This window comes from Micromys minutus (assembly GCF_963924665.1).
Source record: "Micromys minutus genome assembly, chromosome: 29".
In the NCBI taxonomy this organism is placed as follows: Eukaryota; Metazoa; Chordata; class Mammalia; order Rodentia; family Muridae; genus Micromys; species Micromys minutus.
In genome coordinates this window covers 29,322,160-29,336,957 of record NC_137964.1, presented here as the reverse complement: position 1 = coordinate 29,336,957, position 14,798 = coordinate 29,322,160, and the positions used below count along the sequence as shown (strand labels likewise).

At 48.3% G+C, this 14,798-nt stretch overlaps 1 protein-coding gene across 4 annotated transcripts in view; it reads left to right on the top strand.

Annotated features, from left to right (window-relative positions):
* The window catches only part of MED13L (mediator complex subunit 13L), a 189,491-nt gene extending 179,880 nt beyond the window's left edge, over window positions 1-9,611 (top strand). For all 4 annotated transcript variants that reach the window (XM_080941131.1, XM_080941129.1, XM_080941130.1 and 1 more), the window contains exons 27-31: window positions 654-830; window positions 2,100-2,257; window positions 3,666-3,827; window positions 5,244-5,356; window positions 6,834-9,611. In XM_080941131.1, the coding sequence (XP_080797257.1) occupies window positions 654-830; window positions 2,100-2,257; window positions 3,666-3,827; window positions 5,244-5,356; window positions 6,834-6,966 (743 nt within the window). In that variant the 3' untranslated portion in view covers window positions 6,967-9,611. The remainder of the gene's footprint in view (window positions 1-653; window positions 831-2,099; window positions 2,258-3,665; window positions 3,828-5,243; window positions 5,357-6,833) is intronic.
* Window positions 9,612-14,798: the final 5,187 nt, after the last annotated feature.

The window sequence follows — 14,798 nt, the reverse complement described above, 5'->3', positions numbered from 1 at the left end:
GAAGCTGCAGCAGGGCCACTCTGACTGCTACTAAGCTGCTCTACTGTTAGGATCTGTTCACATTTCAAATACAATGTGGTTTTGAACCCTGTCGATTCCCTTCCTGTGTGAAGTCAGGAGAGTGTGTAAGGACAGGCTTCAGAGCAGGAAGGACAGTGCTGCACTATCTGCTCCTTAGACCTCAGATCACCTTGATTGCCAGCACGCCTTTTAGAGGCTTCTACCCTCATTTGTAAAGTAGAGACACTTGCTGCTACCTCAGGGTGGGTGTGCTGAGCCTGTGAGGTTCGAGCCTGGAGCTTAGCACAGGACAGCATCTGACAAGCACTGAGTAGGGTTAAGTAGAGCATGGGCTGCTGTCACTCAGAGTAGATTGTTTATAAATCATGAGCACAGATGGAAAACATGAGGTGTAAGGGGGTTCTAGGTCACTTAGTGGGTAAGCCACTTACAGAAAGTGTGCTGACTTTGTCCAGGTTTATCTTCACAGTTGCAATGTGAAGTAAGGGTCAGGCAATTGTCACTGGTGCTCTCGGTTGGGTTCTTTAAAGACATTTAAGCAGCTGGGCCCGGCCCCTTGAGGTGTTTATATCATGTGACACCTACTGGAGCCAACAGCACAGAGGCCTCTTGACGAAGCTCTGCTTTTTTAGATGCTGTCACAATGGGCTCTGTGTTTGGCCGAAGCACCGCATTGAACATGCAGTCTTCCCAACTGAACACGCCTCAGGACGCCTCCTGCACCCACATCTTGGTGTTCCCGACGTCATCAACCATTCAAGTGGCTCCAGCCAACTACCCCAATGAAGATGGGTTTAGTCCCAACAACGGTGAGTGGAAGGCAGGATAGGAGGTAGAATGGAGTGTGGGGTGGTGGTCGTGTGTGTGTGTGTGTGTGTGTGTGTGTGTGTGTGTGTGTGTGTGTGTGTGGTTTGTGTATGTCTCTTAGCAGTATCATAGGAACCATGGGGAGGAAGGAGCTGCATTGTCACCTCTGGCTTCAGACTACATCAAAGGATCTGTGGCAGTGCTCGGTAGCCTATGAGGCTTCGGGGAGCAGGGCGCCCGAGCTGTGCATTCTCCTTTCCCACCGTCTGCACCTTGGCCTCTGCCCACAGCTGGCACAGCTGTTTGCAGGGTAGACCTCCCTCAGTAAGCTTTTACTAATGCTCACTGGACACACACCAGCCTGCTCCACTCTGTTGCTTACTAACTCGGTTAAGTTGGCAGTTAAACATGGGCAATTAATGTAGCCCACTGTCTATCAGAGACAGGACAGCAGCTGTTTGCTGATATCCTCCACCTGCCCTGTGTTGACCTCAGTGGTGTGGTCATGGGAAGATGCCACCTACTGGCTCAATGCAGTTTGCTGGAGAGCAGTTCCATATCTGATTATTCTTAATGGAATTGTTTAAATAATTTTATAGGATTGCAGAAAGAGTCATAGACCATAAAATGCATTTGTGTGTGCTGTTGTTGAACTTTTAACATCTACCAGTCTTTACGCCTACCACGCGAGGAGGGGAAAGAATTCCAGAATGTGCCTGTGGCACAGCCCTACTACAGTTCCAGTCATGTGGGGACAGATGAGCTTGTGGCTACTGTACATGCTAACTGGGTTTTTGATAGCTTTACCTTCACAGTTTTTCTTTCCAAATTTCCTGCGAGTCTGCCCTTCTGCAGTGTGAAAGGGAGCATTGCTTTTGATCTGCTATGAAGTGGGCTTCTCCCACGCAGGGCAGACTTCTCCCTGTTCCCGACATCAGCCTTCCAGCCCTGTCGGGACCGACGGTGTGGCCCGGTCTGCTGCTGGACAGTGCAGCACTGGCCTTGTAACAGCTGAGCTGCCGCTCACCTTTTTCTCTGCCTTTGGAGGTGACAGGAATCTGGGGCTTTCTTTCATTACTGCCATTTCTCCACTGTATGTTTACTTGGTTACAAGGTCACTGGAGAGAAAACCGATGGCAGTTTTTAGCACTTGCGTATAGTAGGCACCTGTTAGGTACCCACAGCATGCCTATGGCAGTTGAAGCTTAACAGTACATGGGATGACAATGTGGAGCGTGATTACTTTTTAACTTTGCTGTGCTTCCCTCTAGATGACATGTTTGTAGACCTTCCATTCCCAGACGACATGGACAATGACATTGGCATCCTCATGACCGGGAACCTCCATTCCTCTCCCAACTCCTCTCCAGTTCCCTCCCCGGGCTCTCCCTCTGGAATTGGTGTGGGCTCTCACTTCCAGCACAGTCGGGTAAGGACTGTTGGGAGGAGGTTGCTGAGAACAACCACAACCCAAAGGAAAACCGTCCTCCCCGCCAACCATACTTTGACTGCACGAGACTCTCTCCCTAGAGGTCTAGGTCTCGGGAACTGCTCTCCAACCTATCTTGGAGAGCAGGGATTTGGAAAGAAACATTCAGGCATTCCTAGTGCTCCATTTATTAGGAAGTTAGTCCTCCTGTGTGCAAGGCTTTTGGTGGTGCTCCTGCCTGCTGCTTTGTGTTGGAAGGCAGGGGAGGTTAGAGGGTTGAGAAGCTGCAGGGGCATGCTCCTCATCCTGGCCTCCCCAGAGGATTTGAAGGCTTTCCCCCCCCCCCTGAGCTAAAATGCTAAGACATTTTTTTTCTTAGTCTTTTTCTTAGACATTTTCCCAGATGGCGACTTTTAATTGTGAGGCTGGTGGGATGTGGGGGAGACCTATGGCTCACATGTGCAGTGGCTGGTGCTGAGGAAGTTCCTGCTTTGTGTGGCTGGTCTTCAGCCTGTGTTCACACACTCTCATTTACAATGCTGATCATGCCGATGTCAGCCTGCAGGGGTATCAAGAGCCACCAGGTGCAGTTTTCAGATGCGTCCGGGTCACTGCTACAGGCCATTGAAGGAGCCAGAGCCCAGTGCCAGCCCTGTCTTTAAATGCCTTGGATTAATGGAAGGGTTAAAGACAAAGGCTGCCCTATAACTCATGTCAGCTTTGTCCCAGCCAGTGACTCAGGCCTCACAGCTATATTGTACCTGTGATTAAGATTCTGGAAAGGGATAAATCACTGAGGAGTTGCTGTGTGGTGTCTCACCCTGAGCAAGTGTCATCCGCCCTGAGTGCACTGACTTGTGGAGGGGACGGCTGCCAGTGCGGCTGTCACTTAGGGTGATGAGGAGAAGGAAGGGTTAGAGTAAGCCATTCTACTTATGGAGCAGCTGGAGGGACAACGTGCCTTTAGTACAAGTAATAGTAAGTAATCAGGTTTTTAATGCCTCCTTTTTAGAACAAGAAAGTGATCCTTATTAATTTACTACATCAAATCCTATCAACTCTGATTCTGGACAGAGGGGGAAAAAGTGAAATTATTCTGGCCAAAGGACAAAAGCAAAGTTAGGACACAGTAGACCATGTACACAAATATATGTATACCACAACCCTCACACTCAGGAGGTAAGGAGGTTAAGGTAGAAGGATCAGACCTGAAGGCCAGCCGACTTGAGGCCTGCTGTAAAACAAAGAGAAAGCCTTTGCTGCCACATTGACTGCGTGGCGCTGTGTAATGATGTAACTAGAGGTAAACACTTCAGAAAGAGAAAACGCTAAGAAGTATGCATGGTCAGGATGAAAGCTGCGGGTAGCTCCTGGTGATGCTCACTGTGCTTTGGGCCTTGTTTTTCAGAGCCAGGGAGAACGGCTTCTGTCTCGGGAGGCTCCAGAGGAGCTCAAGCAGCAGCCATTGGCCCTTGGGTATTTTGTATCAACTGCCAAAGCTGAGAACCTCCCCCAGTGGTTTTGGTCATCATGCCCCCAGGCCCGGAACCAGTGCCCACTCTTCTTGAAGGTTGGTTTGATGTGCTCCAGAGTTTAACACTGTCTTGTGTTTTCATTTGGTCAGAGCTAGAAATCTCCTGTTAGCTGCCACAGGCTCTTTTTATTCCTTTCTCACTTATAGTCTGAGGAGGTTTTAGTTACAGGAGAGTGGAGTTCAGAAGAGGGACCCAAACTTGCTGTTAAGCGAGTCCACATTAACCTTGGGAGGCCATCAGGGTCCTGATGTAAGTGGGGAGTTCCTGTGGCTCAGCTGACTGCCCCGCTCAGTACAGGCGGCTGGTAGTAAGCTACAGCAGTCCTGCCTGGCTGCGCCTGGCACTGTCCTCCACAGAGACGGGTCATCAAGCCTTTCACATGTATGTGTTTTCCTTCTTGCATGGCTTCTAGCCATCAGATCTTAAGGCATTAAACAAGGCCCACATATGCAGAGTGTAAAGGATCCTCGGATAGCAGAGACACAAGTTTGACAGTGCACCATGGTGGCAGAGCCGTGGGAAGGACTCTTGGTAAGGGAGCGAACTGAGTGATAAAAGCCCTGAGCTCCCCTGTGACTGAGCATAAAGGAAATGAATGTCCCTCTCGCAGGGGTTAGGGTCTTTTAACCACCAGGGCCTTCTGCTCTGCTCTGACTGATGTGCCCTGCCTTTGTGTGGAATGCTTGCCTGCCCACCCTGGAGGTGCACCTGTAATTGAACCTCTGGATCAAGCAGTTTGTGAGAATCTGAAGGGGAGAAAGAAGGGTTGAGAAGCCCCACAGTACAAAGCAGCCACATCCAGACCACAGAGCCCTGACACTCAGTCCTCTGTGACCTTCACACCAGCTTGGCATGTACGTGGAGGAAGGAAGAAAAGTTTTGAGATCATCAGTGAAGCTTGGCCATAGTTGATTAGTTGATACAAAGGAATCACACATTTTCAGTGTGTGACTCTGTTCCTAAGGTTCTCATCTGTAATCGTTACGTCCTAAATTTACAAGGCAGATGCTATGGTATTTGGTTTGTTTTAACATATTCCAAAGGTTGAAATACTAAAAACAGAGTGACAGATAGTGGCCACTGTCCCAGCTTTGGTGTCAGGGCACACAGTGTTACATAGGAATAGCTGTTCTGTGTGCTTGACTTTTGCGTTAAAGAAGTAAGATGTGCTGGTGAGATGGCCCAGGAGGTCAGGGACCCTCACATGTGTGCTGTTCAGTGTGCACACACCAGTGAATTCTGTTTCTCAGGAAGCTAAATGAAGTGGGTTAGACCAGAAAGAGGCCCCTGAATCTGGCTTTGAGCTTAACTCTAGGACATGGTACCATGTCCCAGGAGGTGACTGAGCATTTGAAATGTGGGCACACAGCAGCCTGGCTCTGCACAGCGGAGGAGCTGGAGCCTCGCTCATTGCTTTGCAGCTGGAAACAAAAACTCTGTGTTTTCCCCAGGCTTCACTCCACCACCACATCTCTGTAGCACAGACAGACGAGCTCCTTCCCACCAGGAACTCTCAGCGGGCTCCACACCCTCTGGACTCCAAGACCACATCTGACGTTCTAAGGTAGTTTCTCATCAAGGCAACACTGCTGTCCTTCCTGAGTGATGCTCCTTCCTCCTTGCCCTGTGGAGTAAAGTGCTGGTACAGGGTGGTGCTCACACACACTGCTGCTTGTGCAGAGCAGTGGCGTCCACTCCTCCCACTTTTGCTGGGATGTGCGGCGTGTGTACTAGTTCACTAGGCAGTAAGTGCAGGGACAGTTCATTTCCTATTCCAAAGAGGTGATGCAGGTGTCAACCCTTGGCGGAAGGATGGTTAGAGAATAGTGCCTGGGAATGGCTCTGCATTGAAAACAGATTTTAACCTTCCCCTGCCTCAGATAGGTATATGTGATTAGCATCAGTATAAATTCTGTTATGCATCCCAAAGCATGGATTTTCTCTCACTGTTTTCAGGAGAGCATACAATTTTGTCCTCTTGGTCTGGTATAATGGTGCATGCCTATAATCCCAGAACTTGAAAGAGAAGGCAAAAGAACCAGGAGTTCAAAGTCACCCTTAGCTACTTACTGAGTTCAAGTTCAGAATCCTGCCTGAGCTCAGGAGATGCTGTCTGTGGATGGGCATGTATGTGCCTGTGGGTGTGCATGTGTGTGCCTGTGGATGTGCATGTATGTGCCTGTGGGTGTGCATGTGTGTGCCTGTGGATGTGCATGTATGTGCCTGTGGGTGTGTATGTGTGTGCCTGTGGGTGTGTATGTGTGTGCATGCCAGAGGTCAGTCAGTGTCTCCCTCACTCGCTCGCTGAGACAGGGTCTTTCACTCAGCAGCTGGATGGGCAGTCTGTCCAGTGAGCTCCTGAGATGGACCTGTGCCCACCTCCTCTCCCCTTCCCTCCACCCTGGCAGTGGATTGTAGTTGTGCACTACTGCACAGTGCTTTACATGGGCTCTGGGGCACACACTCAACCTTTGTGTCACTGATTAAGCCATCTCCCTGGATCCAAAAATGGATCTTAAAAACAAAACAACAAGCAAACAAAAACTGTCAGATGCCTTAAGAAATAAGCTTTTCTGAGTAGTCTCTGATGTACTGCTTTGGAAATGGGAGCTGTACAGATGCCTCATCAACATCTGATGGGACACAGAACAAAGGCCTGTAGCAACTTAAGCACAGCAAGTGCACACCCAGCACCTCGGTGCCTAGGCAAGCAGCTAAGGCTGTGGTCGAGAGTTTCAGGCTAACCTGGGACGGGTAGCATGGCCCTGTTCACCCATTGTTCTCCAGTGACCACAACAGAGCGACACTGAAAAACTTGGAAGGCCAAGTGTTGGTAAAATATTTGGTGCATTCTGAACAACTCAGTATGGTCAGTATTCATTTTGGCATCTGACCAACATGAAATAGTTTCCACTCAGTGGGTTCATGATCCTGGGGGCCTTGAGGTGGGCGTGCTGGTGTGAAGAGGTGCAAGGCGGGCTGCATGACCTCACACCCCAAGCCTGTGGCCCAGAAGCTGACCTCTGTGCTCTCCCTGGCAGGTTTGTGCTGGAGCAGTACAACGCCCTGTCCTGGCTCACGTGCAATCCGGCCACCCAGGACCGCACTTCCTGCCTTCCCGTCCACTTTGTGGTGCTCACGCAGTTGTACAATGCCGTCATGAACATGCTCTAACCGGGAAGCGCTTGTCCCTCTGCCTCAGCTCCTCCTGCAGCCTTGGCCGGGGATCCTGCTCCACTCTGCAAATGCCAGGCCCTTTTCAGAGCACTCCCTACAGCCCTGCACTGTGAAGCCTTCTGAGCAGGCACATGCTCATTCTGAAGTGTTCATTGCCACAGTGACTCCTTGACGTGTCTCATGAGGACCTGCAAATTTCCATAAGAGTGACTTGAGCAATGTGTGATGTGTGCAGCCTGCTGTCCCCAGGAAGTGGCGGCTGTTGGTGGCCTAAGAAGGAAAGAGAAGAGACACCATCCTTTTGCACAAGAGCCCGCTCTCAGCCTCTGTTTAGTACCAGGCTGTCCAGCCCTCTGGATGTAATTCTCTAGCCAATGGTGGATGCCTGTGGGTCACCGTACTTCATAACCTGGGATGTGTCACAACTAGGAGCCAGCTGCAGTGCAGGATCTAGTGCTGGGGCCTCCGCCTCCCCAGCCTGTCAGGACGGCTTTGGTTGATGGCACCCCTGTGTAGACACAGGAGGTCTGGAGACAGCTGCATTCTTTTTATTTATTTTTAGTTTTGTTTTAAGTTTTTTGCGACTTTGTTTTTTCTAATCTTGAGGACCAGGTACAGTAGCTGAAACCCACTGAGACCCACCATAGGATTCTCTGAGTACATACCTCTGTCCTAGAAGCCAGAAAAGGAGTGAGAACAAATGGGGAGAGCATGCCTGAAAAGTAATACAGTAATAACCACTCAGCAGTGGACTCTGGGAAACAGTGTGTGTGGCCACATCTCGTGTGGGTCACAGTGTATACAAAGGTGGTCAGGCTCAGCCCCGAGCTGGAGGCAAGGACCTTAATTACTTCTCTATACAGTCACATGGAAATACCTTTTCTAGAGAATTCTTACAGAAAGCCAGGTCTCTCCTTTTATTAGATCAAAAGGGACTCGAGTACATATCACAACCCTAAGTGTTTGCTCACAAAACCAGTTACAAACACAGTGAATTTTTTCTGGACCATAGGAATATTGTTTCAAAGAAATAATACAACTCAACCGTTAAATCAGTACTTGAAGCTGAGCCTCTGTGTGGGACTTTAACAAACAAACAAACCTTTTTAAAGCATTAACAGCTGATTCAAGTATTTTTGACTCCCTGTCCCAGACCTTAGGGTTGACTTTGAAACCCTGTTTGTAGCCCTTATGTTGTATGTTTCTGTGGGTGGTGGGTGTGGACTGACTTCCCGGAGCCTCCTGACAGGCCCGGCACTGAGCCTGGCTCCCGTGGGAGAGTCCTGCAAACTAAGTTCTTCCGAGAGACTTCCATGTCCTGGTTATTAACAAAGAGAAGGAAAAGTGTAATAATTGATATGATTTTGTAAAAGTATTTTTCTTGAGATAATCTAACGTTTAAAACATTGTATTAACATGTGGTGGGAATGTGAAAGCAGAGAAATAACTTGTAAATGGGGATTCTTCTCTGTCTCACCAACGGGGGGGAGGCTTTCCAATGTATAGCTTAAGAAAACCTGATATATCAAACCATTTGTATCTAACGTGTACAGTGTAAAGTTGACCTAAAATATCGCAGTGCTATTTTTTCTTATCAGAGAGGAAACCCTCAAGGCCTTTTGAAGAACGTAAGATGATGGAGATGTAAACTTGTATAAAGTCACCCCGGAGGACGGGCTGTAAACTAGACATTTGCAATCTTTACCACTTGGGATTGCTTCTTCTCAGTTCACCAGAACTTTGAATCAAGATCCATATCTCTCTCTCTCTCTCTCTCTCTCTCTCTCTCTCTCTCTCTCTCTCTCTTTTATAAGCAGGCTGTTTTTACTGCAGGGGCTTTTCTTCCCTAGAAACCCATCTCTACGCAGAAAAAGAAAAAAGGAAAAAAAAAAAACACACACACAAAAAAAAAAAAAAAACCACAAAAAAAAAAAAAAAGCTATAAAAAGTTTTAAAAGAAGGCAGCAAAGGGTAGTTTTCATCTGGTGTCTTTTATTTAAGTTTTTTAAGTTAAGAAAAGCTGGTGACATATTTATACGTTTTTGTGCAAAAATAAATGAATGGCAATAGATTTAAAAAATCTTATGTACTTCTGTGTGAAAAAATCTGTATAATATTTCCCTTAAATATGCATTATTTTACTTGTGAGTTTTTTACAGAATTAATCTGAAATGTACAAGCCCTGGATTTGCTACAGAGTGAGAAGTTATTTTATTTTTTTTTTTTATTTTTAATTTTGAAAACTCTGCAGAAATCAGAACTCCTACCATGGTTTGAAAAGGGCGGAGGGAGGGGAGGCGGGAGGGCTTGTCCGGCATGCCTGTGTGTGTCTCTCAGAGCCTTTTTAAATGGAAAGCTGTACATTTCTGGGATGTTCTGATTTTCTTTTTTTGTTTCCTTTTTCCTTCAAGCATTTTGCAGTGAGCTTCTTTTATATAGAGCAGACAATTGGAGAGAATATGAAACTCTGTGACGTCCATATAAGAACTACAGCACAGTGCTGGTTCAGTACACTAAAGACTTTGATAAAGAGAACAATGACAAAGGCCTCCATTTTAAATGTCATTCATATATACCTTGTGGATGAGAGCTATATACTTTTACACACTTTTTTAGAGGAATAAATTATTGAATTACTGAAACCTTGAGTGGCTTTTTTCCCTCCCACCCTGTCTTGGTACTAAGATCACACTGCTCTGGTGTATGCGCCTGTGTCATAGACTGAAGAGCTGGCCGATGAAGTGCACTTGGGGCTGTATTACCCACCACCCCAGCAGCTGTCCCTAACCAGTGGTACCTTGTTCCCAGATCAGGTTCCAGATGCCACCAGCTGAGACCGACCCAGATGCTCTAGTGTTTGGGTCCTTAGCTTTCTGGAACAGGGTAGATGTGACCTGCATTCTCCCTCTTGCTCTCCTGACATACAGGCCAGTGACAATAGCTTGCCATCTGTCACGCCACACACAAGCAAGTCCTGCTGAGCACACCAACCACTGTGATGACTTTTGTTTTTCTCCAGTAGAGAACCCGCTCACTCTGAAGAGTCTTTGGTTCACTCTCCTGTCCCATTTGAAACTTTACTCAAAATGGGCACGCCTTGAGACTTGGGAACTTTTACAGTAAAAATCAGGATAATTTGAAGGGATTTGCTCTTTCATTGCCCTCCCTTAGCTTCGAACTCTACTCTCAGTGTCTCTGAATTTAGACATACATTTGCTGGGTTGGCCCACGAGAGGAGCTCTGCAGAGCAGAACGCTGCTGTGCCTAAAAGGCAGGCAGAGGGAATCACGGCCAGAGTTCTGCTCAGCGTGGTTGCTGTCGTGTTTCTGTGGTACCAGCTCCTCCCCATCTCTGAACTCCACTACCAGCACGCTAAACAGAACTGGGTGGGTTCTCAGGCATTCATGTACACCTTCCTCAGCTCACACATTCAACCAGTACCCACGGGATTCCATCACTGCCCACCTTACTCCTATGGGAAACAGGACTTCATGTAGCTCCTGGCTCAACCCCAGGCGGTGGAAGGGTTTGTTGAAGGCATTGACACGGGGAGCCAGCCTTCTCCAGCCAGTTTCTGATCCCCAGAGCCTTTCCACTCCTCCTGTGAGGCTGAATGGTTTTATGTTCCCTCCTTCAGGACATCACAAAAGGGATTTCATGCCATTTGGTATCAAAAAGTATGACCCCCCCCCCCCCACCGGGAACTGCTTCTCCTCAGTAAAAGGATTGAAATGGCTCAGAAGACCAGCTACCGAAACAAGCTGCGTACTGAGCTCAGCCTACTGCAGCCATGACACTAGTCACTGTGAGAAGTAGCTTGATTCTCCACACTGGAGTCCTACCAAGGTGTGATTTCCAATGTCACCTTGTGCTCCTGGTGTTGTGAGGATCGTTTACACCTACTCTACAGAAAGTCACTACTAGTTACTATTTCTTGTTACTAATTATACTAATGATAGAGATGCATACTCAGCGGCTGGCTACAAAGTCAGACATAAGGAGTGCTAGAGGAGGAGAAGGAGAACTACCTGATGGTTTGTACATTACTCAGGGATTGGGTTCCAGATGCAGACACCTGCGGTTACTAGGTAACAGGAATCCCAGATACCCTCAATGGCCTCATATCCTTAGATAAAAGGAAAGAGAAAAGCACACTAGGTCCTTGTGATTGGCTAACTTTTCCTGCTTTAGAACCAATACCAACGTGAGCTTCTGAGCATCTAAAGTGACCAGTCTCTCAGCTGATTGGCTACCACGCTGCTTTTATGCCCTCCTGGCCCTACCATTGATATAGCTGTTCCAAGAACCCAGATGACACTCGGGAACATTAGCCACACCACACTAAGACTAGAAGAGTACAGGCCTGCTCTGGCCACCTGGGCAAAGGCATGGTAACAGTTTGATGTAAAAGCGTCTAGTTTCCTTATTCCAAGTCCCCTGACTTTGTTCACCCAGGGCTCTTTGGTGCATTGACTGTATTAATGTTCTGTCTGGCCCTCTTGGGTACAAGGCCTGACTGTGGAGGTGGTGTCCACGTGTTTGAGACAGATAGGTACACTGTATCTGGCCTGCCACGTCATGATCCTTGCATCTCATCAAGTATAGAGAGACAGGTTCCTTGCCTGCAGCAGCAACTTGTGACTGTCCGGCCATGACAGGAGAGGCTGCCTTTTCCCTGGGCCTGGACCAAACTGAGCTGAGATTTAAGTGCCACCAAATATTTGAGCATTGGGAACAACATAGACCTCATAGCACCTCAGATTAGCAGTGACTGGGAAAAGGAGATTTCTTTGTGTGTTTTCTGTTTCGTCGGTTTTACTTAGGATTTATGAGGGGGTGGGTTTGTCCTGTGTCTTTTTGAGCCTGCTCCTTTTGGTGGAGGGCACACTTACCCACACTTAATCTGACATGAATTTTCCCTTTATCGTTGATTTTTTTTTTTTTCTTCTAGCAGTTCATTGTCTGATACAATGGGTTCTTCAGTGCTGAGACACATGGCTTCTCTACACTGTCTCGGCTTCTGTCCTGCTTTCCTCCCCAGCTTCATCCTTGAGAGTTTTGTCTCTCGGGTCTTGAATCTTAATTTCGTGCTTAATTTATTGCCGAACTTGATATACAGGAATCTGTAGCCCTAGGCTTCAGGGAGGGCTCTTCCAACTAAATTCAGTACTGTGAGCTTTCCAGGAGACCCTGCACATGACCTTCTTTGAGTTGGATCCCCAGAGGTGTTAAAAGTAAGAGGTGAAAATTAGACCCTTGTTTGAGTTGATCTTGCCAGTCAGGCTCCTCATTTGATAACCTTTACTACAGAAAGTTCTCTTCAGCTTTAAACCAGAAAGCCTGTCCCGCTGGGGTGTCCTCTCACCACCCTGGGTTTTTACAAGCATTCTCTCTCAGGCTTGCCATGTCCTTATTTGGGGACAGTTGTCAGAAGAGATGTGATGCATGTCCCATACGACTCTACAGTTTCAAGAAGCCACCTTTAAAAAGTAGAGGAATAGTTGAGGACTTGTTCCATTTAACAATATATTTTTTATTTTACCCAGTGAAGCCAGACGTTTTTCTCTTCCAACATGGAGTCAGTGAAAAGCTCAGCAACATTTTACTAGGATTCTTCCTTTTGCAGTCAAAGGGCTCTGCCCCCTTAACCATCTTAGGTATGGCTGCCGATTTGGGTCAGTTGGGGCTGGGAGTGGGAGATGACACACATGTTATATTGTTTTTCTTTTTTTAATTTAAAGTATAACTAAGTAGTCGTTGGTTGTATGCCCATTTCAAAAGACTCAATACCCACTCTGGGCCAGTGCGTCCTGGGGCAGAGCCGTAGACATCCAGCTCCCTCAGGCAGCTGACGGTAGGAGGCATCTCCCACTGTGACCCCATCTCTGCCGCCTTCTTTGCGCTTGCTTATTGGTGCGTGCAGGTTTAATGATGTGTCTGTCCGTTATAACTGCACAAGGGCCCTTTGTTCTGCAGAATGCCTTGGTGACTGTGGGCCCTCTCAGCCTTGACTTAGAAGACACGACATTCTGCTGTGACAACTCTATATACGGCCTCTGGGCTCTGTGTTGTCTCATGTGTTGCACTGTGCAGCTCACTGGATTTTAGCTTTATTTATGCATCTGTTTTATGCACAGGAGTGCACTATCGCCGTCTCCAGACACACCAGAAGAGGGCATTGGATCCCATTACAGATGGTTGTGAGCCACCATGTGGTTGCTGGGAATTGAACTCAGGACCTCTGGAAGAGCAGTCAGTGCTCCTAACCACTGAGCCATCTCTCCATCCCTGGATTTTATTTTTTAATGCTTCTGTTGAACAGGATTGTTATGGCCGTGCTCATTTGGTTCATCAATATGTGTGCCTGCCGGCTTCCCTTCCTGTGTGAGCATTCTGAAAAAAATCCATGTTCCTCCGCTGGTCCAAGCTCTGTTCCCCAACCCTGGGATCTAATGGGTGGGAGCTCAAACACTGTTGTGCCTAGGGATGTGCTAGTGAGGGCTGGGCTCTGCCATTACCCTTTTCCTTGGACCTACACTGGCTTGCAGGCCGCCCCAAAGGAAGGCAGAAAGGAGGTGTCACGTGGAGACTCCATGCCAGTTGCAGGCATTTCTTCTCACCCAGTTCATATGCCAGTTCCTGTTCTGACCCCACCCTTGAGGCAGGGACTCGCTGTGACCAGCAGTCTAATTGGGTGGTGTCCCTATCTATCTGGCCTTACCCACTCACCTCTTCCCATCTCCTGAAGCTTCTCATCTGTCAGTCATCCTTCACTCCGCGCCCCTGGCAAAGTCACTCCTTGATCTCCTGGGGCTGACCACAGGGGGGTCACAGAGACTACCCCCCCAGACTTGCACTCAAACAGTGGGGGGAGGCCTGAGAATCTGTAGTAAATGCTCATCCCCTCTCTCGTCTCCCCACAGGTGACTCCCACCTTGAGAAACTTCTAGAACTCTTTAGGTAGGTGGGCAGTACAGGGACCCTACCACATAAAATCTCCATGGTCACGTGAACTGGGGAGGGTGGAGGGACATGTCTTCACCCCGGGATGCATCCTCCCAGGGACTCCCAGGTCTGTAGCTGCACTATCTAAGAACAGTTCCTGCCAGAGTCCTGCAGTAGGTCCAGACAGCCCTGAGCCCACCTTCCCTTCAAACCTTGTCCATACTCTGCAAGTGTGGTATCTGAAGCTCAGCCCCCTGTCACCTTCCTCATCCCCATATCCTGCTACATTCAGAAGATCATTGGGCCTCTGGCCAGCCACTGGGATGTTGCAGAAATAGCCACACCCTACCCTAAGCCTAATGTGGCTTCAGCCCTGAGAGTTTAGGAGGTGAGATCATGTAGTCCCATTGTAACAGCAGATGTGGCTGGCACACCATATGGAAAAAGCCTTCTGTTGGTGTGAGGTTTTCACATCTGCAGAACCTTAGTAAGCAGTTGTCAGAAGTGGGGTGCAGGGTCCCTTCTAGGTCAGGAGCACAGCACATGGAGGCCAGAAGGGGCTACCAATATCCAGTTCAGATGGCCAGTAAGGTGGGATGGAGCTGAAGGAGCAAGTGGTTTGTGTAAGCAAGGGACAAGCTTCCCAAGTGTGTGACTCTGGGAGAAAAATGATGAGAGGAGGGTTCCATTGGAGAAGCTCCAGCACATTGCAGGCCAGGCAGGGCAAGCCTTAGGGCCACCATGGTGGCACCAACAGTGTAGAGATGGACTCAGCTGGTTGGGTACAGGTGTCGAAGATGTATGTGGCTAGAGACAAGGAAATGTTGGTGCTGGCTGAGCTTTGGCTTCAGAGGACAGGGTGGGCACAGAGGCTAAGCCCCAGA